General features: G+C 43.0%; 1 protein-coding gene across 1 annotated transcript in view; it reads right to left on the reverse strand.

Annotated features, from left to right (window-relative positions):
• Positions 1 to 23,557, reverse strand: part of NTN4 (netrin 4) — a 62,809-nt gene that overhangs the window by 13,826 nt on the left and 25,426 nt on the right. Inside the window, exons 4-5 of the mRNA XM_072146600.1 lie at positions 17,611 to 17,737; positions 15,059 to 15,247 (exon numbers count right to left, since the gene is read on the reverse strand). Coding sequence (XP_072002701.1) covers positions 15,059 to 15,247; positions 17,611 to 17,737 — 316 coding nt within the window. The remainder of the gene's footprint in view (positions 1 to 15,058; positions 15,248 to 17,610; positions 17,738 to 23,557) is intronic.

Consider the following 23,557-nt stretch of genomic DNA (forward strand, 5'->3'; position numbering starts at 1 on the left):
CAGGACCAGACACAATGCAGGAAGGATCCGACTTCAGCCTGACAGCGAAAGCAAAGATCATTAGGCATTGCTCCCATGCGAAATAGTCTAGCAGGGGTGAAGTATACTCTATGGAGGAATTTAGATTGGATCAGGAAGTCCCTCGCACTCACTACAGATGTGAAGTAGGACAGTTCGACCTCCCTCCAGTCATCATCTGACAGGTCAGGGATATCCTGTCTCCAGCGTTCACAGGCTCTATCAAACGGTCTGGACTTTTGCTCTTGTAGGAGAGCATAGCACTGAGTGAGTGGCTTAGGGAGGTCTGGGGTACTCATCAGAGTCTCTAGTTTGGAGAATTTCACTGTCAGGCTGAAGGAGCCGAATTGGGCTTTGAATGCGTGTCGCAGTTGCGTGTAATGGAAGCTGGCCGTATTGGGTACAGTATGTCTCTCCCTTATCTCGTTAAAGCTGAGTAACTCTGCTTCCGGGGATAAGAGCTGGCCTACAAATTTCACCCCTGCTGCCCCCCACATTGTCCAGCCTGGGAGGGAGAGGAAGTGAGAGAGCCACGGATTGAGCCACAATGGAGTCCTAGGCGAGAGGGGGGGAGAGCTGCTCGGCTCTACCAGGGATTGTGCCCTACGCCAGCACACCGCTACCGTACGTAGGGGAAGTGGGGTATCAGATGGGGACTTATACCTGTACAGCAGGTTTGTAAGGGCCTCGTAGGAACCTACCAGGGCACCAGCCAGTGCAGTAGCTGCATTACCCATGTCTATATCTATCCACCACTGGGCATATACTAGCTGGGAAGCCAGGTAATAAAGATACAGATCCGGGGCAGCCAGTCCACCCCTAGACTTGGGAGCCTGAAGCAGCGCTAGACTGAATCGCGGGGCACTACTCTGCCAGTAGAAGGACCTGAGAATGCCGTCCAAGCGTTTAAACAGACTCTTAGGAAGTAGTATAGGGCAGGCATGGAAAAGGTATAGAAATTTTGGGAGAAAAATCATTTTAAATATATTAATACGCCCGTACAAAGACAAGGGGAGAGTGGACCAGGCTTTTAGGCGCGATTCCGTTGCAACTATCAGGGGTGTAATGTTTAACTCCGTAAATGCCTGGACCTTGCGTGACACCTGGACTCCCAGATATTTAAAGGTGGACACCACCCGGACTGGGACGGGGAGGGAGTGTACCCCCACCTCAGATAAGGGAAATAGGGCCGATTTGTCCCAGTTAACCCGAAGGCCTGAGAACCCCCCATAACGTTCTATCAGGGCCAGAAGGGATTCCAGAGAGGGGCCCACATCCCCAAGGTATACAAGTGTATCATCGGCATAGAGAGATACCTTTTCAATAATAGTACCTCTAGTTATGCCCTTAATGCCCTCAGAGTGGCGGATCGCCACAGCAAGGGGCTCAATGGCGAGTGCGAAGAGGAGGGGAGATAGTGGGCAACCCTGTCTAGTGCCCCTGGCCATAGGGAGAGTAGGTGAGATGTTAAGGTTGGTCCGCACCCTAGCCTTGGGATCGTTATACAGTAGCTTAACCAATGCTGTAAATCGAGGGCCAAAACCCATTCTAGGCAAAAGGGTCCACAAATAGGGCCACTCCACAGAATCAAACGCCTTACAATTGTCTAAGGATAATATAAACCCAGGGTCTGGAGACCGCTCTGCCTCTGCAATGTTCAGGTGTAGTCTTTGTATATTTATGTCAGTTCCCCTCCCAGGCATAAAGCCTGTCTGGTCCGGGTGAACCAATGATAGTATTACTTTGTTAAGCCTTGTTGCCAGAATTTTTGCTAGTATTTTAACATCTGAATTTAGGAGGGAAATTGGGCGGTATGAGTCAGGAAGCAGGGGATCCTTGCCAGGCTTAGGAAGAACTACAATAAGGGCCTCTCGCATGGAGTCGGGGAGGGAACCACTATCAAGCGCATCGGAGTATAGGCTGAGGAGAAGGGGGACCAGAGTCTCACAGTTATCCCTATACCACTCACCTCCCAGCCCATCAAGTCCAGGTGTCTTACCGGGGGGCAACGATTGGATGGCCAGTTCCACCTCCTCTGCCGAGAGCGGAGCATCAAGCTCCGATGACTGTGCCTGTGTGAGCCTCCAAAGTGGAAGACTGTCAAGGAATCCGGAAATCTCGACGGAAGAGGCGGACAATCTGGAGCTGTAAAGAGAAGAATAGTATTCATGAAATACCAAGTTAATGGCCCGGGGTTCTGTGATCAATGCTCCGTTACCATCAACAATAGAGGGAACGGAAGCACAGGGGCGTTCAGCCCGCGATAAATACGCAAGCAGCTTCCCGTTTTTATCTCCAAATTCAAAGATGGACGCTTCCCTGGCTAGCAGGCGTTTGCTGGTGCGCTCCTTCACTACAGCTAGATGGTTCCTCTGCGCCTGAGCCCAAGTCTTTTTATTCCCCGGAGTAGGTTTCTCTAGATAATCCTTTTCTGCAGTCACCAGTACAGCCGTCAGCCTTTCCTCCTGGGCATTCAAGGACTTCCTATGGCCAGCTACCCCCGACATGAATGCCCCCCGCACCGAGGACTTGTACGAGTCCCAGACTAGAAGGGGATCAGGATGGGTTGAGTGTACATCCCAGAACTCGCTGTGCGCTGCCCTAACAGTACTCTGGACCGCTGGGGACAGGAGCCAAGCCGGGTGCAGGCGCCATAAGCGGGAGTCGCTGGGAGGGCCTATAAGGAGACTAATGAACAAGGCGGAGTGGTCTGACGCACTGCGCGGGCAATAGGATATCTGGTCAACGTGCTGCATCATATCGGGGGAGACAAAGGCCAGATCAATCCGAGAGAAGCTCTTATGAACAGAGGAATAAAATGAATATTCTCTCTCTTGAGGGTGTTTACTACGCCAAACATCGGCGAGGTCTAGAGAGGTGAGCCACTCGTTCAGACGGACCGAGCCTGTGTCCAGACCACTTGTACGATCCAAGGAGGGATTAGGGACGGCATTGAAATCACCAATACAGAGTAACGGGCTTGGAGGCATAGCAGCCAGCTTACTGGATATTAGATGCAATACTGCTGGATCAAAGGGAGGTGGGACATAAATAGACGCAATAGTAAAGGTAAAGCCCCACAAGGCGCAATGTACGATCACAAAACGGCCAAAGTGATCCGGTGCTACCTGTATGACCTCTATGGGAAGCGCTTTGGATATGAGTATGGATACTCCCCTGGCGTAAACAGAGTAGGAGGAATGGTAACCTCTAGCCACCCAGGCCCGCTTCAGGGAGAGGACCTTCTGACCCGTAAGGTGTGTCTCTTGGATACATACAATGTGAGGGGCCTGACGCTTAATGACGTCTAACATCAGGGCCCTCTTGAATTTGGAGTTAAGTCCCCTCACATTCCAGCTCATTACCTTAAGTGAAGACATCTTAGCGGAAGGGAAAGGGGTGTGGGGAAGGAGACGTGAGCAACCAAGCATTCATCCTTTCATACCACAAAGACATAGACAGACAGACAACAGTGAGCATAACAAATATAACAGAACTGAACTAACAATCCCAAGAATACAAACCCCCTGTCTAACACCCTAACAGCAGTAGTGTAGACCTATACCCACTAACAGTCAAATAGTAGAACAGTGGTCCCTAACTCAAGACAAACCTACACCATTTGTCCCGGGACCTTCAACCCTTAATGAATAGATGATCAGGAGGTTATTAGGCAGCCATATTTAGAAAGAACCAAGAGGAAATAGGGGAGGGGGGGGGGGGGAAGAAGGAAGACGCAAGGAGGTAATGGTAGGGGGAGGTAATGGTAGGGGGAGGTGGGAAGGGGGGGGGGGGAGGGAGGGAGGGAGAGAATGGAGTGCCATAAATGGCGCACTGGTCAAGATGACCAAGAAGAATGCGCAAATCAATCACAGGGTACATTTGTGAGGCACGTAAAGTGTAAACAAATATTAGAATACTGTAACAGTGATTTGGGACCCCTGGATAACCACTCAGGACCAAGTCCAGCACAGTCACTGCACATCAGACAAAAGGATATGTGAGTCCAGTCACTCAGGAGGTGCGGGCCTTGCAGCTGGAGCCCGTGGAGCTGCATCAGCCCAGTGAAGTGCTTCGGTTGGGCAAGTGAAGAATCGAGTCTTCTGACCATCCACTATTCGGAGCTTGGCAGGGTACATCATGGAGTATTTATACCCCTTGTCACGGAGACGGGCACGGACCTCGGTGAATTGTGCTCGCTGTTTCCTGACGGATGCAGAGAAATCAGGGTAGAAGGACACTCTGCTGTTGGCATAGAGAATTTCTCCCTTGGTACGGACAGCCCTGAGGATAGAGTCCCTGTCCCTAAAGTGCAGCAGCCGGGCCAGGAAGGGTCTTGGATTGCCCCCTGGGGGGCCAGGGCGGAATGGCACACGATGGGCCCTTTCTACTGTGAAGAACGGGGAGAAGGTATCTGCAGGCAGCATATTTTTGAGCCAATTTTCAAAAAAGGATACCGGGTCAGACCCCTCCACTTTTTCGGGGAGGCCAACCACTCTGACGTTGTTCCGTCGCAGGCGGTTTTCGAGGTCATCAGCTCTGTCGATGGAAGCAGACATTTGGCGCTGAAGCTCTCTTATCTGTGTCGGCATAGGCCTCTGGACATCCTCCACTTCAGATATTCTGCGTTCAGTTTCTGTTATTCGCTCTTTGGCTTTGTGAACATCGTGTCTTAAAAGAACAAAGTCTTGTCGCAGCTCATCCACCTTGGTAACCAGTTTGGATTGGCACCCATTAATGGCCGCCAGCACCTCTGCAAATTTGCGGTCCAGTTCAGTGGCCACGTCAGGCGGATCAGCGCCCTCCTCATAACTTACAAGCTGCGGCGGGCTCTGGGAGCCTTCAAAGAGGGAGGGAGAGGAGTTTGGGGACCCCTGAGGAGAGCAGGGCTGTGTGCGGGAGAATCTCCCCAATTTTTTTGCAGCGTTTGACTGTATCTGTGCAAGAACGGCTTGTGATGTGGAGCATTCCTGCGCATCCAGGGGTTCCAGGGACTGGAATGGAGGATCTTCATGGATGGATTCATCATCCGATGGAGGCGCAGACACCCCGGACGCCGCTTTTTGCAATTTAGCCGTCCTCCTCCGGTTACCCATGGCGTCTGGACAGAGGGGGCCAGTGATAAACAATCGAGGAGCCTAGCGTCCAGTAATTAGCAGAGATACAGTCCAGACCCACGTGGACTATTGCAGCGGCACTGCAAGGGTTAATATAAAACAAAACCCAGGAGCAGGGGGTCACTGGGAGTATGGTGGGCTGCACAGCTTGGGGTCCCCAGGTGAGAGGAGGGCAGTAGCAGGGGAATTACTTCCCTACCTTATTCCTGGCTGCAGTCCGGCAGTGACAGGGTTAACCCTGCGCGCCTAGGCCTCAGGCAGCGCAGGGGAGTCCAGTAAGATGGCGCCTCCGGCCGGATACAGGGCTGGCTGGAGCGCTGCCACGATCCCCCAGGTCAGCAGCACAGCGGGTCGGCGGCACAGCACGGGGGGGGGGGGGGTTCCCTCCCCCGGTATTCAGCACCTCTCCGGTATACAGCCGCGATGCCGGGCGGCTATGGTCCCGCCGCCGCGCGGGACACGTGGAAGGCCGCAGGAGGTGAAGTGCTGGAGGGGACCTCACGGAGCCGGTGACCGCCGCGATACCGCCACCGGAGTATGGGGGCAAGTACCCGCGGCACCGGGGAGCAGACTGGAGGGGGTACAGGTAAGGATGGCTGCCTGGGAAGGGTGATAGGGTGCCAGGTCCCGGGAGCTCCGCGGTGCACGTCCTCCTAGGTCGGCATCAGGCCACGCCCCTATCTGTGTGCTATCTTAAAGAATAGAAAGAACAGGTGTCATGTGGCCAAACTGTGTTCTAATTTAAAGGACGCTACACTGGTTGTCCAGTCCAGGGCTCGCAATGAATGAGATTTCCTAAGGATCATTAGACAATATGGAACTGTCCATTCACTGCTGGAAATGCAAGAATATGTAGTTAAACACCCTATTGACAAGGGTTTATCTACGCCAGGCTGTTGTAGATTTCATTTCAGCACACGACAGCTGTGGTTGGAATCTTCAAGGCAGGGTTCACATGTAGCATTGCGTTTTGAAATGCAATACAAAGGCTGCGGGTAAGGCCCAAATGCACTGAATTTACATAGTGTTAACATTGTGTTTACTTAAACAAGATGTAATCTCATTAGGTGAGATGTATCAATTTGTTTATTGCGCATTTCTTCTTGTGTCTGGATCAATGTTTGTTTTATCCTCTTTATCCTGGGGTTGGGTCCCCTGTATTTGCTAATAGCTTTAAAATATATGCAAATGAGCCTCCACTCCTTGGCTGCTCACCTTGTCCAGACCCTACTATAGCCAGAGAGCCGATCAGTTGGCTCTCTGTAAATCCTGCGCATGTGACGTAGTATCTTCATTGCGCAGCCAGCGGTGCAAGGAAAATAGAGGCAAACGAGGTTACAGCCAAGTAGAGAATAAATTAAAACAAGGTGGAGCCAAGAGAGGCTCATATAACATTGCTTCTTTTTAAAAGCTATTTTTAGCAAATACAGGGAACCCAAGGATAAACCAAACACTGTTCCAGACACAAGAAGAAGAGGCACACATGTGAAAGTGATCTACCATCATTGAATCAGGTGGTAGATTTCCTTTAATAATCTCCCCATTGTTAATATTTTGTTTAAATAAACGCAAAGTTAATGCTTTATTAACGCTTTGTGTGAACCCAGCCTTAGTAAATCTGGTGTGCACATGTTACGCTCTTCTGTGAATAAAGAGCAAATTAAAGCCCTTTTTTCTCCATGAGTTCTCATTAACTATCATTCATGGAAAGAATCTTTCCTTTTGTTTTATTTAATACAACAAAAAATGCACGCTTCAGCAATGGCATGAGTATTGCTTTTTTTTTTAACCCATTCTAAGCTGTTTGCCCAGGGTCCTATTTTGTCTATACAAGGTATCAGGAGACGTTAGAACTATAAGGTACATTAAAGGGGTATTCTCGTCTCGGCATTCACATTCAGTTTCATTAATCTGTCATATTTATATATTTCTTCAATTAGATGTTATTAAATTTACCTGTGTGAAGATAATTTCTCATAAATGTAGTCATATGGTCCCTTAGAAACAAGATTGGCTCCTTGGATACGGCCACCTCTGCTGGAGGGATTGCACAAAGACACAAAGGGTGTTTGTATACGAAATGTCCGGGAGTTACTGCAGGTCCCACAGTCGTCCTGTAGTAATGATTGCAGAATCCATGTGGTCAGGTAGGGCTCAATACTGCAGGTCTGGCCACTGCTGCCAAAATCTGAGGTGGTCATATCCGAGGAAGATATCTTGTTTCTAAGGGACAACATGGCTACATGAGAAATTATCTTCACACACTGCACACAGGAACTTTTTTTTTTTTAAACATCCAAGCTATCTTCCATCATACCACCATACGAATAAGAGTCATAATGTGACAAAGAACAATATTTGTGATTGTTTTTAATAAAGTACACAGTCATTGAACTATGTTTATCTGCTCTCATTTTCTTGGCCTTTATAGTTACATTTTTGAAGTTCTGTCAAAAAAATTAATCCATGCAACAGCAGCATTTTCAGCAGCTAATAAATGAATGTGTTTTATAACAAGATAAAATCACCCCTGCTATTTTTTGGCCAAAGGTGGCATTTTGCCTTGCATCTCCTGCCTGTTAAAAAACTGAAAATGTTTTTTTGCATATATAATTAAACATGCATTTTTTTTACTCCCTGAGCAGGAAGTCCAAAAGGGTTATCTTCTCCATTTCAGCACACAATACATTTGGTATTTCTAAAAGTAAACATTGCAAAGTAATGATCTGAACAATGGAAAATACTAAATTAGAATGAGCTCTCAGGAATAGGGAGTGTAAGAAAGGGCGGTTTAACACACACATCGTTTCTTGGAAAGTTGCCAAATAAGTCTTGGCTACCATTTTATTTAGCCAAAGCCTGGACTGGATCTTCTGTAGCTGGAAGCAGTCATATCAGTCCTTTATTTTTGCCATTTCTTTTTAATTCATTTCAGATTATGTTTAGAAAAATTGCCAGAAATGTCTGTGTTTAACAAATCTCCAAGCAGTACTACACAGGAGAAGTTACAACGAAAAAAGCTTTATTATAACTTAAGCACAATACTAACTGGTAGATAGATTTACTGTGAAAGAACATTATAAATGCCATTTATATATGTATATTTATCCAATAGTTAATTTGCCAACAGCACCAAGTGGAAGAACAGAATATTTTTATTGAAGAAAAGCATGAACTCCAGCACATTCATAGGGATCATTAAAACACATCTTTCTTTTTTTAATACTTTATAAAATCCATATAAAACATTATATCCCGGGTAAGGAAACAGTAAAACCAACGAGTTTTGTCCCAAGGACTTAGTCATGGTTGCAACCTTACTGAGTCGTCCAGGCTTTGATATATACTTCTCCCTGCACCTAGGAAGTCAAGAGCTGAAGTGGTGAGGTGGACTCTGTTTTTAACCTTTTTTTTGTTGCCCACTAAAAATTAAGTTAAGACCCTTAAAAATTTTTAACTTTGACTTAATCCAAGACTGCAGATCTGTAAATTTTAATTGGGAAGGTGTTACAGATCCAGGAATAACCTGCTCTCTACAGTCGTAGAGACTGACATAGTTTCCAACCAGGACCCTGCTGTAGCTTTTATTCAGAGCAGAGCAATAATTACCATACGTACTACAGATTCAAAACCTGCAGCACTTTACACTGCTCGATTTTATTGCAAAATGTGGATGGGATAAACTTCATCCACTAAGGTGCCAATGTAAATGACTACAGGTTAGCTGCAGCTACAGCTGTCCTCTGGCCTAATTGCCATTTCCTCATCCTTGTATTTGCTGGTTCCTTAATTTTTTATATAGTATACTAGACTTAAAAACTGCAGGTTTTTTTGTAGCTAGCTCATGTCCTCATGTACAGGACTGTGGAGTCGGTAAGCCACATTTTTCCAACTCCTCAATTTCCCTAGCTCCAACTCTGACTCCAACACTACCAAAATGGTCACCGACTCCACAGCCCTGTTTTCCTGGCATTCATTCCAAAGCCTTATTTCTGATCTGTAGAAGAGAAGCTTCACTACTGAGCATGTACATAAAGTAAAGCCACTGGAGGACACCTACATAAACATGGAAACTGGAGGACACACCCCACAAAGATGGATAGAACATACAAACTCTTTGCAAATGTTGACCTGGGTGGGACTTGAACTGAGGACCCCAGCGCTGCAAGGCACAAGTGCTACCCACTCAGCCACGTGCCAACCCAGGGAGGACATGCACACAGTTTCTGTGGACGTACAGCTCAGAAACTTAAAAAAAATACTGAAGACACACTGATTTAAAAAAAAACGGACAAGAGAACTGTAGTTTTCGACCAGAGAAAAGTTTGTGTACAATAGGTCTAAGAGGGAAACTTTACTTTGTAGTGTGTTACTATTTGTAACTGTGATTTGCCTGGGGTAATGTAATTATTTTACTGAAGTTTCTAAAAGTTAATAATCACTTCTAGACACTATTTATCAGTTACTTTAAAGCAGGAAAATCTATGCCAAATTGGAGTAAGAAAAAAGAAAATGGATGAAAGCTACAGCAATGTCTTACTTAAAGCCATATAGTTTAAGCTGTGCCAAATTTTCCTATTACACAATATTAAGGCGAGGGCCTTTGCGACTGTTGCACTGTTAAAAGTCCTGTATGAACCAGGTAGTAGTTTATCATCAGTTGAAAATCTTTGGTTATTTTATAGTATCACAAGGAAAAAACAATTTAAAATATTTTAGGAATACAATACTGTCTTTCACTTTCAATTTTAGCCATGTTTAATTTACTTTGTTTATTCTGTTATAAGCTGTCATATACAGCAGTATGTATTCAATGAGTGTTCTTTGAATTATATGTCAAACACAAGCTGACTCCAAGCATTTAACAATAGTATCAGTTTCTTTATGTCTGGACAATTTCTAGAGACACAGTGTGGGAATGTAAAATGAATCGGTGCATCGTGCAGCAGTCATGATTTCACTACTGGCCAGCGCAAGAGATGCGCCGGTGCGTCCACATGCCAGGTTGGCCTACTTGGAGTGGAGGTAGCATAACAGGGAGGAAAGCATAACAGGCCGTGATACATTTTTTCTACAGTCTTTAATATTCAGAAACAACATGTCAAGTCATTGGGGCAGATTTATCAAGCTGGCTGAAAGTCAGAATATTTCTAGTTGCCCATGGCAACCAATCACAGCTCCCCTTTAAAATATTCATGAGCACTGGTAAAATGAAAGCTGATTTGTGATTGGTTGCCGTGGGCAACTAGAAATATTCTGACTTTCAGACAGCTTGATAAATCTGCCCCATTCTGTGCAACCATCAGGACACAGGGATACCTGTCTTTGTCTTGAAGGCTCAGGAGTATTTGTTTCTTCTATCATATGTCATTAACATCCACCTTCCCTGAAACCAAAGTAGTTTTCATCCTACCAAGGATTGTTATTGTTATAATTAGTTACTGATACGTCAGAGCATGTATACATTTCTTTTAAGGTCGAAGTTGTATTTCAGTTGGGCGTGGTAAATGCCTATATTTATATTACATGAAGAAAATTATAGAGAATTTGGTGGGCCAAGGAGGGTTTGTGTCTTATTTCACTGACACTAGATACTGTTTTTGAAACATGTATATTTTCATTGATCGTGCTTCAGGTTGTAAAAGTATGTATTTTTATGTACCTCCTTTGACAAATAAAAACCCCCCATCTTCCTCTTTTATACACTGCAGAAAATGTAACATGCACATAAATCACTTTGGGGCACATTTACTAAAAGTGTGTTTGCCTATGTATAATTCAGGGTGCGCAACAAAGTGTTGTGTGCACCAGAAATGTGTCTCACTTTTCTCACTTCTTAAATACTTCTGCAAGCAGTTAGCACCGAAAAGAACATGCAAAGTCGGACAGAAAACTGTTGCAAGGACCTTAGTAAATGTGCCCCTATGTACTGCACCTTCCTGGTCCTGTCTGTTATATGGGTAGGGTGTCAGCAGCAAGGTTAAAATTGGAGGAGCTGTGACATATTTGGCAATATTTAATGAACAATGCTTTATTGAGAGATATGGCTGACTGTAATTACTGTGGAAGTGATGGTACTTCACAATTCTGGACAGAACTAGTAACTAGCATTGAGCCTGGTACAAGGACTCACGGTTTTTGAAGCAGTTGCAATAATTATAGGTGAAACATGAAAGAAATGTGATTCATCTGCAAAAACTTTGGATACAAAGCATTCATTTTTCAAAATGTGTTTACTACACTGTAGTGTCTGGGTGTTCTAGAGTGTTCTAGGGCAGTGATGGCGAACCTTTTAGAGACCGGTAGCCCAAGTAAGAACCAAAACCTAATTATTTAACATCAAGTGCCAATATGACAATTTAAACAGTAAATTATTGCTCCCTGTTATTCTACAACATTCAACCTCTTGTATCGACCTCTTGAGTACACCAATAAAGTTGAAAGCAGAAGAGCAAATTCAGGCATCATGTGGCCAGCAAGAGGACCTCACAAGGTTATCTGGCCCTGTTCACACCTTTTCACTCTTCCTGCAGTAAGATTCAAGTCCTGTCTGATGAACTTTGTCCTGGTATGACAACCTGGGTGCCCACAGAAAGGGCTCTGAGTGCCCCCTCTGGCACCTGTGCCATAGGTACGCCATCACTGTTCTAGGGTGTTCTAGAGAGTTAGGACCAGTTCACCTTTTCACAGTTTACTTGTCACTCTTTTTGTTGGTCATTTATGGTAAGCCAAAACCATTAGTGGTCAAATACAAAGAACTTTTGCAAATCTTTCCATAATCTCTTTTGCTGGTGTAGTTCTACATCTGGTTTAAGTGTACAATAACTGATGCAAAGAAATAATTAAATAACTGAATTATCAACTGGCCCTAAGAGTCCACTATCCTTTAAAAGTTGTTTGTTCCATGATAAAATACTACATTTTGTTAGTTACCTGCAGTTCTGAGTCAGGCTGCATTGTTTGTCTTCATACTACTGTGGTCAGACTGCCGAGTGTCTTGTTTCACCGACTGACCACACAGCTGGGAAGGGACTCCTTGCATTATAGGTACTTTGTTCATTATAGCGGCTATTTATAGAATAGCAATACATGATGCAATGAGTCCCCACTTCCCTGCTAAACAGCCATGGGAGATGTAACACTTTTGAGAGATTTTGAAGCCACAACTGACATTATTGCAACAATACATCCCCTACCCCAATATATTTAAAGGGGTATTCCCGGAATATGAACTTCTAATACAAAAACCCATAATGCTGTAAATAAATAAATGTAACAAAACTTAATGTCAATAGTCACAAAATGGAGCTCAAATAGTTTGATTTTATGATTCACAAAATTTTACTGCCTCTCTAAAGTTATCACTAAGATGGCCACCACTGGAAACTACAAGTCCCAAGATCCTTTAGTTCTCAGTAACTCCTCCTACGTCTTATGCTCTGCTCCTAGTAATGATGTAACAGGTTTTCTTGCTCTGTTACCATAGTAATGAAATGTAGCTGTAATCACCAAAACACTGGCCATACTGGATGCACTGCAACCAACCGACTACAGCCAAACTTAGTGGTGATCACATGACCTGCCCAGGCAGGTGCAGGGAAAATAAAAAGAAAGAGACACGGGCGGCGCCCCTAGTGATACTTAGAGAGGAATAATTGAAGTTTGTGAAATCTGCTCACCTGGTGCACCTTGTGTCTAGTGTGTTGGAGCAGGGGTTGGAGATATGGTAGAGTGGGTATGCAGCGTCTAACCGGGTTCCGGTACTGGGTGGTGCCGGATGGTGCAGTGTATAAAGGTAGGGTGGCGAAAGTGCCGGTTTGGGAAGCGCGTCCCACAACAAACCGGCACTTTCGCCACCCTACCTTTATACACAGGCAGGTGCAGGACAGGTGATGTGTACATGTGACCAGTGGCCATCTTCTGTCCTGTGTATGCTCTGCAACGGACCGCACTGAGGAAATTAACGGACTGATTAAAGGGCCAGTAGCATTTTAATTCTTCATTACAGTCTATGTCACCAGCATTTTTCTGCTAAGGGGAGCAACATTTTAAATAACAACTAATTACATATTAGCTTATATTTTAAGGACCCATTTATATATGAATTATGCTGATTCCTGGAATACCCCTTTAATGCTGCTGGGATGTTACCACATAAATTCCAGTCAGTTGGGACTGTGCAACAGCAAAACTCGCTGCTGCCTGTGTACAAGATGTAAATCTTTCTCTCCATTGATACACCTGGTTACTATCAGATTATTAGGAGCAGGGGAATTAGTGAGGTGGGTATAAATTCATTTCATTATTAATTAATTGTTTAATTAATTATTCATTTATTTATTTTTATTTAATTTCATTTATAGGCCAACTCATTTTCTATAAAACTGTAAAACCCTAATCCTTATTTTGTTAATAGTGATGCAAAAAACATTAGAGTAATTGTGTCCAAAAAGAAATTACTTTTGCGTGTGTCCTGATAATAATATGATTTTTCCTTCAATTGTTATTGTAACTGATGAATTTGATAGTAGGTAATTCAGACCAAGTACGACTTCCAGTTTAGGAAAGTTACAATGTATGCCTTATAGGAAAGCTCTAAGCTATTTAAAACTTGTGCAATCTTTTCAACACGTCTGTATTCTGTCTCTGTTTACCTTGGCTCTGACTCTATTCATTTTCTTCCACCTTTCTACAGACACCTGCACACTGCATAACATGTGAGGTAGCTTACAAGAACAAACCAGTATTTACTAAATGGATTAACCCCTGGCAATGTTTACATATTCTATTATTTTCTACAGTCTAAAAGGGAATGTGTGGTCAGAAAATGACTGGTTGCATGCAGATTACCCTATATACTGGAGTATTAGCCAACCCGAGTATAAGCCGAGACCCATAATTTTATCACCAAAAACTGGGAAAACCTCAAGTCCCCAGTTGTATATAGCCAGCCTGCCCCCAGTAGTATACAGCCAGCCCAGCCTGTCCCCAGTAGTATACAGCCAGCCCAGTCTGCCCCCAATAGTATATAGCCAGCCCAGCCTGACCCCAAGTAATATACAGCCTGCCCCCAGTAGTCTACAGCCAGCCCAGCCTGCCCCAGTAGTCTACAGCCAGCCCAGCCTGCCCCCAGTAGTATACAGCCAACCCAGCCTGCCTCCTGTAGTATACAGACAGCCCAGCCTGCCCCCAGTAAATATACAGCCAGCCCAGCCTGCCCCTAGTAGTATACAGCCAACCAAGCCTGCCCCAAGTAGTATACAGCTAGCCCAGCCTGCCCCCTGTAGTATAACGCCCGCCCAGCCTGCCCCCTGTAGTATACAGCTAGCCCAGCCTGCCCCCTGTAGTATACAGCCAGCCCAGCCTGCCCCCGTTGTATACAGCCAGCCAAGCCTGCCCCCTGTAGCATACAGCCAGCCCAGCCTGCCCCCAGTAGTATACAGCCAGCCCAGCCTGCCCCCTGTAGTATACAGCCAGCCCAGCCTGCCCCCTGTAGTATACAGCCAGCCCAGCCTGCCCCCTGTAGTATACAGCCAGCCCAGACTGCCCCCTGTAGTATACAGCCAGCCCAGCCACATTTACCTGTTGCGCTTGAATTGCGTTTTGAAATACAATTCAACTGCAGAGGGTAGGAGCTTATCCCAAACTTGTTTACACCTAAGATCAGACACTAGCGGCACGTGTTTTACTGGTAAACAATGCAAAGTATGTTTTGCTCATTCCCAATAGTGTTTATGTCTAAACGTATCTGAGTTAGAGAGTAGCTGCACCCCACTGCACAAACACAATTCAAATGCAAGGAGAAAAAGCAGCCTTAGACTAACAATAGTTAATCAGCGACAGTGTACATGTATGGGCAGGATACAGCAGCATTTATTTAAATTTTAGTAAGAAATTGATTGAGAACAGTGTATGTACAGTACCTTTGCAAGCATCCGATGATGAGAATGGGATCTTTAAATCACGGTAGAAGCCTGGCTTGCATCTCTGGCAGCGGATCCCTTCTGTATTGTGCTGACAATTGTCACATACTCCACCACTTCGGTTGCCTGATGTCAGCCATACATCCATATCAAAATGACAGCTGTCAGCATGATCGTTACATTTACACTCTATCAAGGAGAGAACAGTGAATAAGGGGCCACAAGTTATAAGAAGGTACACAACACAAGACAGTTCACAACACAATATAACGCTGGCTGCACACAGTGTTTTTCCGATGTAAACATACCAGTGTATTGGTCTGACTCCACGGACTGATCACAGTGCATCATACAGAAATGCAACACTGTTACAGTAACCACTACAGTAATGCCATGGTAGCAGAATATAATATTACATAGAGTACAAAAGAAAAAAACAGGTTGAGAACTGCTAGAAGTAGGTACAACCAGCTAGTGAGAATCAATTAAAACATAACTTTTACTATATTTTTCGGACTATAGTCCAGTGTGCCTTTTATATGAACCGTACTTACAGACAACACGTACTGTATAACGTTTAAGGGTGTTTAAGAGCTCTGCGCCAGCAATATCCTGCACCAGCCCACACTTAACACCGGGCACAATACCCCACACTGGCAGGGCCGGCAGTACCACCAGCGCCATAGTGCCGAACACGCAGCAATCCTAATCAACCGCCTGAGTAAGCAATTTTACCCCCATACCTGCCAACCCTGTAACAGGGGAAAGGGAGGGAGCCACAGGGAATCCTACAAGACTAACCCCCCCTGCCTGAGGAGGGAAAGAGAAGGGGCAGAGGGAGACAGCTTATCCCCTGCAGCATCTCCCTTGCAACATTTAGCCCTAACAGCCCATACCTCTGAGATCCGAGCTCTGCTCACTGGAGACACGTTTGCTTGAACTTTGCACAGGTCTGCCACCTGCTGGTTATTCATCCTTATAATCAGGTGCGCCTTATAATCCGGTGCGCCTTATATATGAACCTAGACGTTTTAACAGGCATTTATTGATGGTGCGCCTTATAATCTGGTAAATACAGTACTTAATCCAGGTAAAAAAACAAACAAAGGACTCTAAAATATGTGATTTGACACACGTCTTGCGTGTAATACAATTTCTATTGTGCATGCTCCATTGTGCATATCAAATCAATGTACTGTGTCGCCCAGATTGTACACTGGGTGGGCACTCACTCTTGTCTAAATGACAGGCAGTTTATGTAGGGCTAGGTCCCCAATACTGTCCTTGTTAGGGCGGAGTACATCAGTCCTGTGGGAGTTAGGGGATACCCCAGGGACTTCTATGGTGAATTTCCCTGATAAGTCGGTCCATCTGTTTTTTTCAGAGACAAGAGTGAGTGGTCACCCATTGTACAATCTGAGCCACAAAGTACATTGATTTGATATGCACAATCCGAATTGTATTACATGCAAGATGTGCGTCAAATCTCATATATGTGGTAATCTTTAATTGTCGTTTGGTTTTTAACCTGGATAAAGTAAAAGTTATATTTTAATTGATTCTCACTACCTGGCTGTAGCTATTTCTCTCTGTTATTGAGGGAGACCTTATCTACCTCTCCTGAGCTTGTATGCTTACTGAGAACTGATAGAAGCACATTTAAAAGCAAGCATGAAGAAAACGATCAACCGAATTAGCAGTTCATTTTTAGGCTCTGTCATGCATTGTATTATATATTAAAACAAATAGAACTTCCCAGGGAAGGAACAATATATTCCGCACATTCGTACATTTAATCTTCCACTTGGTTTCTCAAGACATGGACTTTACGGTCTCAAATATGACATTGTGAGCCTGCAAGCTGATGAATAGGACTTGCAAAAGTTCACACAGAGATGCATCTGAAAACAGCTATTACAATACCTGATAGATTGTTGAACTTTTTACTACTGCAATTTGACATAATAAAAACGATTGAAAAATAACAGAAAGGTTAGTTCTGCATTTAATTACACATTCCAGTTATTATGCTAATTTATCAGTAGATCACTGGGGATCACAAGGTGTCCTAAATTGCCCTATAGTAAATACAACTTTTAGAAATAGAAATAAAAGGAGACCACACCCCCCCCCCCCTCTTGGATAAGTATGTGATGTAAAAAAGCCTTATAGGTATGTAATTGTTCTATTATTCATAATCCTGTACAGAGCCTAAAAGGAAACAGGGTTCTGTGTTTCACAGCTCCCAATGCCAGCACTAAGAGTGCTTAGCATCTTAGTCACTGCTCTTGTCCAAAGAACTGTCCCTTCTTAAGGTCAGAAGAGTTGAGACAGATGTTACAATTCTGAAATGTCACAAAGTTTCCATTCCTCGCAATTTTACAGTGACAAGAAGTACAATCTAATTAGTTATCGTGGGAAAGATGTTTCATTCTGAGAGCAAAACATCATAAAGTGAAAATAACAAATATGAAATGAGTGGAGGTAAAAAGGTAACAGGTTATTACTTTGTGGCTTACATATAAAAGGCTTTTCTCATACTCTGTACTTACTTTCACACACGTTAGCTTCCCCCGTTTTACCATTTGCTGCCTTCCATGGTTGGTCATTATACAGGGGAGCACACCGCTCACAGTGAGGTCCGGCTGTATTGTGCTTGCAAACACATCGACCATGAACCTAAAAAGCCAAAACACAAAATTGGAATTAGAAACGTATGAAAAATATCAAGCCAGTTCTGTCATGTAAGTGAAAGAGTGATAAAAAAAATGATGGTAAAGCACCAGTGTAGAAGAGTAGGAATTTCCAGTCATGTCCTGTGTCAGGAGACCAGAAAGTGAAGATCGGTGTTAGAATTGTAGCAATATGTGATTAGGGCGGTAGGTAGAAATTTTATTTATAACCCAATTTAGCCTATAAAAAAATATATAAAACCATATTTTTTTTATATTTAAAATGAAAGTGCTCACTCTCTTATTAATATGAATTGCTAGAAATAACACTATTCATTTACTACTCATCAGTAGTGGACAGGCAATGGACAGCCTTTCCTTCTTTTTTTTTCGACATACACCATGTTCCTGACCACACATACTGCATTCTCCTGGAAGGTTTTTAAACATAATGGGGCACATTACCCGTCTCGTTGACGCCGGCGATCCAAAATGTCCGACGGGTATTCGGGTCTGCCGCGATTCACTAAGATTGTACGTCCAATTTCCTGCATGTGTCGCTTCTCCCGCTGAGGTCCGCCGGAGTTCACCTTCTTCTTCCCGATGCATGTCAGTGCTGATCTTGCAACACAATTTGCTTTTTAAATTCTGCGGTTTGTCCGAAACAGTCGGGTTGTCGGACGTCCACGCCCCCCTATTTGTGTCGCATGCAAGCTGGCGCCAATGCCCCACAATCCGATCGCGTGCGCCAAAAACCCGGGACAATTCAGGGCAAAACTGAAATAGAAAAACCTGGTGGAAATGCAGCGTTCGTACCCTTAGTAAATGTGCCCCAATGGAGCTTATTTACTAAGGGTCCACGGATTGCACTTCTGTCGGACTGTTCATGGTTTTCCGGATTTGCGCCACTGGGACAGGGATTTAGATGGGGATTGTGTCACACGCGATCAGATTTTGACACAATCGCGCCAGATTTCATGCGACTGAAATCGGGGGGCGGGCCGTCTGACAATTCAACTGATTCGGACTGAGCGTGGAATTTAATATTCATATTGTTCAGATTCATATAGTTATGTAGTTGTAGCTACTTACACATTTTAATACAACAGAAACTTGCAGATAAAGTCAATGACACATGTATAAAACTGTACACATGTCTGTAGTATATTTGTGCACACCCAGGAACAGCAGAACTATCAACTGAATTCCAAAGCCTAGAAATTAACTAAATAAAATATATAATAAATCCTTTCCATAAAAATCCTTTGTCTGGTTATCTTCCCCTGCCCTATAACACTGCCCGCAAATCTTTTTAATTTTCTTAGTGATGATTCCCTATGGTCAACAATTCTTTCCTAGTAAATTCAACTTTTATGTAACATCTTAATACACACACAGCCTTGTGTGATGTAACTGAACTGTAATCTCAGTTTTCATGTTTGTATGGAAAGTAAAATGCTAAGACTGAGCCAAATATAGTGGAACCTTAGATTAGTAACTTGATCTGCAAGTTCACAAAAACTGTAACTTGTTTTCAAAGCAAAATTATATAAGCCCTACCCACCGTCTACTGTACTTTCCTCACTCACAAAATCGTATAATATTGAACAAGTATAAGAAATAAAGGGGCAAGATGGTGCACTACACATAACTAAATATTTTGGGTGCATGGAACAAATTGTCTGTGTTTTCCCATGGGAAAACTTGCTTTTATGTACGAGTGATTTAACACAAATTATGCCCGTAAACTGACGTATTAGGTCCTTGTGGAACCTATTGTCTGGGTTTCAATGATTTCCTATGGGAAATCTTACTTAATAATAACTATTTCTTTATTAATATAGCGCAAACAGAACTGGACAGAGCTTGCCAGATCAGTTCTTTGATATATGAGTGATTTGGATCAATAATAATAAAGCTTTACATAGCGCAATGATATTCCACAGGCCTGTATACCTCATAGGGTATATACAAATAAAACAAGACATTATAGAGCAATAACGTAATCAGGCAAAACAATAGGAATGAAGGACCTGCTCTCAAGAGCTTACAGACTATGAAGATGAAGGGTTTCCACAGAAGGTGACTTGTAAAATATTCCAACCATTCTTTAAGTGATAGAATAATTAAATAAATAAATAAATAAATAAATAATGCTGCATGAATCAATCACCAGCGACTATCCATGGTTACAGAAACCAGGATGCATTGGTCTGCAGAGAAACTTGTTTAGCCCCTTCACAAGTGCCATACAGCTCTAAACGTCCTATTTGTACATGACCGTGCTATATAAATGTCGGTCATGTCTTCTAAACGGTAGCAACCAGCAACACACATTTGGTGTGATATTAATATTCTGTAGGTAAAACAGAACTGGAGATATTTACTGTTAAAGTTACAGTAAAAATGTAAGATTTTTAAATATAAAACCTCCAGACTGTAACTATAAGAGTGGATATCTCCGGTTCTGGGGAGAATTTTCTCTTTAATGGGATGAATTGTGTTTCTAGGTTCAGGAGATATGACCATTTGAAGTGAGCCACCCTCCAGCCATGCACCCTCTGTACATTGAAAATGGTCAACTTTATGAAATATTTTGGTAAAGGTTTATACAACTGTACTGCTTATTTAACATTTTTAATAGTAAAAATTACAAAACAAGTCAATATTTTCACATTTTTACTACGGTACTTTGTCCTAAATCTATAACAAAAAAATATTATTTTTTATATTATTCTGAAAAGTTAAAATCTTACATGTCGTGATAAAAACAAAGTACAACTTATTATGATATGTAAAGCAGTTTGAAAGATATTGTTATTTAAATAAGAGCAAAACAGAACTGCAAAAATTGACCTCAACATTCAAGCACCAATGGCCATGAAGGGGTTAATGTTGAGGGATTACAAGAATGTTCCCAGGATTAATTATGCACATAATCCAAGGGTCCAATGTATTACAAAGCATTTACACTGTGAAAATATAAACTGCATATATAATATATACAGTATTTAAGGAGAAATGTAAAACACATAGATTTTTTTTTATATTTTAGAATAGGAATAATGCAAACAGTTTTGTTCAGCATGAAACTTGCTACATGTGCCTTCTGGATTAAGTGGGCTATGCTCAGTTCAGCTGCAGCATGTTTGGGCCACCGATCCAGGAAATACTTGCAGCTAGTTTATTTGAAAAAACACACCTAAGTGAAACCTGCCTAAAAGTTCACTGTGGTTTATGATGGCTGAATAATAAAATAACTAAATAAAAAGGATTTCAGGGCCAAAGCAAGAAAGATAAACATATCATCATAACACAAAGGCTGCTGTGGTGTACTGGGCGAAGATGTAAAATATTTTGACGTGACTGACATTTCTTTCTAAAACATGAAATGTTTGCTCACTTTGGCGTGCGTGAGGCAGAGATCCATCACTCAACAACTGTGTCTCTGCGTGTTTACATGAAAATGACTTTCATTTAATATTCCTTTTTTACAGAGCTAAAAGCATTATCTCATTTATCCTAAGAAAACTGAGAAGCTCCTTATGTATCCATAACTTTTGATATTGTATCTCCTGAAAAGTGCTGTCATATTATTCATATCTGCTAATTTCATTTTCCTCACTGGCAAAATAAGTGATACAGGTTTTAAATCTTTAACCTCTTCTACGACTACCCAATGTAGAAATGCATCAAGGGAGATGGCTGGAGAAGGCTGATTCCTATCCATAAAGGACAGGTTTCTGCTGTATTATACTTAGATTGTTCTGCAGATAACAAGCCTTCATATGGCTTTGTCAAATGAAAAAATTTAGCTTTTGAAATGGGGGATGTGAGAAAACGGGCCTGGCCAAAAAAGGATTACAGACTAAGGCTACATTCACAATAACGTGTGCCCGCCGTACCATAGTACGTCGAGCACACGTTGGTGCCGGGGAGAGGAGGATGGGGTGAGCTGCTAACCCCGCCCCTCTCCATAGTTATACATGCCGTACAACGCCGTATTCCGGGTAAAGAATGACATCTTTCTCCCGGATACGGAGCGGTACGGTGCAGCACGTGTGCGGCGTACTACCCCCATACTGCGCCGTGCGCCCATTGCCGCATATACATCCCCCATACGGCCGTGTGAATATAGCTGATGTGTATAATACTGTAAATCTTTTATAATACTCTACAAGGACATACAGAACTACTCGATATTGCTCCGGTGACTTTTGGTGTACTACCAAGAGGCAGCATGTATTACTCAAAAAGTTCTCCACAGTCATTTATAAACATTTAATAAGTAATCATATGTAATGAAGCTATAGTCGTCCAGTCACATTTTATAAGGTGTTTCTTTAAAGTATGGTTATGGTAACATCTGTGTTACTTTATGGTGCATGGTATCTTTAATACAGTATGATGGAAATCAATATGAATGAGTTCTGTTCACATAGAAGATTAGCAACATTATACATTTAAAAGAAATCTTACTAAATAACCAATAAAATAACCATAATTAAGAAAAGTTTTCCAATACTGGGTGGCTGTCTGTATCACAGGCCATGTATTAGTAAATACTGTGCTCTTCTGTCAGATGCTGCAAGATATTAAGCTGGTGTACAAAATGTGTTGTACTTGTAATTTCAGAATTCAGATATCCAGAGAGGTTGTGTATACTACAGTCTACAGGCTAGTATAGAGGTTTCTGTGAGAGAATTCATATTTGCTGAACCCTGTATGAACTCACTTATTTAGCCAACATTTAGAAGTGGAAGTTCCTTTAGAGAATGGCACCAAATAGTTGTCTAGTTCACATGACATTCCTAAGAGTTTATGGGGAAATGCTGTGCCTTCACCAGGCTATTTGTTTTAGTTGCCCACTATTTTTATTTTATTTTTATAAATTACATGTTTGAGAATCAGTTTAGAGTTTATATACATTTTTGTTTATGACTGGGACATTACCAAAGTTAAAGCTGTAGAATGTAAAATTGTAAGTCACCATCATGTTAATAAAAGTAGATAAAACATATGCAAAAGAACACTTTTCAAAGTTCAGTTGGAAATGCATCAATTTCTACAATGTTACTTTAAAAAAAGAAGAAATATTTATTACAAAGTAAGAAAATTAAAGAGGTTATATTTACCTTCGCCAGTGCTCCCGTTGTCCCGTGTCGTCTCATGTGTTGTGCCACTGTTTGTTTACAGAGGTAGGACACTGACCCGACCACTGCTGCACACCGGACACTGCATTAGATTTAATGCTGTAGCCAGTGACCAGAAGTTGTCGGGTCGGCATGCCCTACCTCTATAAACAAACGGGATGGGAGACGACGCAGGACAACGGGAGTGTCGACGAAGGTAAGTATAAGCTCTTTTTTCTTTTCATAACCCCCCCCCCCCCCCCCCCCCGGCTGGTTATATGATCTAGAGTAAACTCAGACAACCCCTTTAACATTAATGACATATTTATGAGACTGCTGGACCATGCCTTGAGTCCTGTCTGGTGAACTCTGTGGTGGGAAGTGGGAAGATATCCCGCTTGCCAACAGAAAGGGCTCTGAGTTCCACCTTGGTGACCCATTCCATGGTTTTTCCACCACTGGACTGAAAGTTGTTATACTGCACCAGATTGATGTGTGTGATGCTGGATGATAAATCTGGGGTGTTTGCGACTCCCTAGTCCCACTTTGCACCTCCTATTAGTCGGAGTACTTTATGTGCATTTCCTTTTACTGAGGCTAGGCCCCTTTTGTCATACTAGTCAGAAGTGTATCTAAAAAAAACTGTATGAAACTTGGGGCTGAACCACTGCTCAGAGTACATCGCTATGCCTAGC

Source organism: Engystomops pustulosus, chromosome 4 (assembly GCF_040894005.1).
Source record: "Engystomops pustulosus chromosome 4, aEngPut4.maternal, whole genome shotgun sequence".
Lineage (NCBI taxonomy): Eukaryota > Metazoa > Chordata > Amphibia > Anura > Leptodactylidae > Engystomops > Engystomops pustulosus.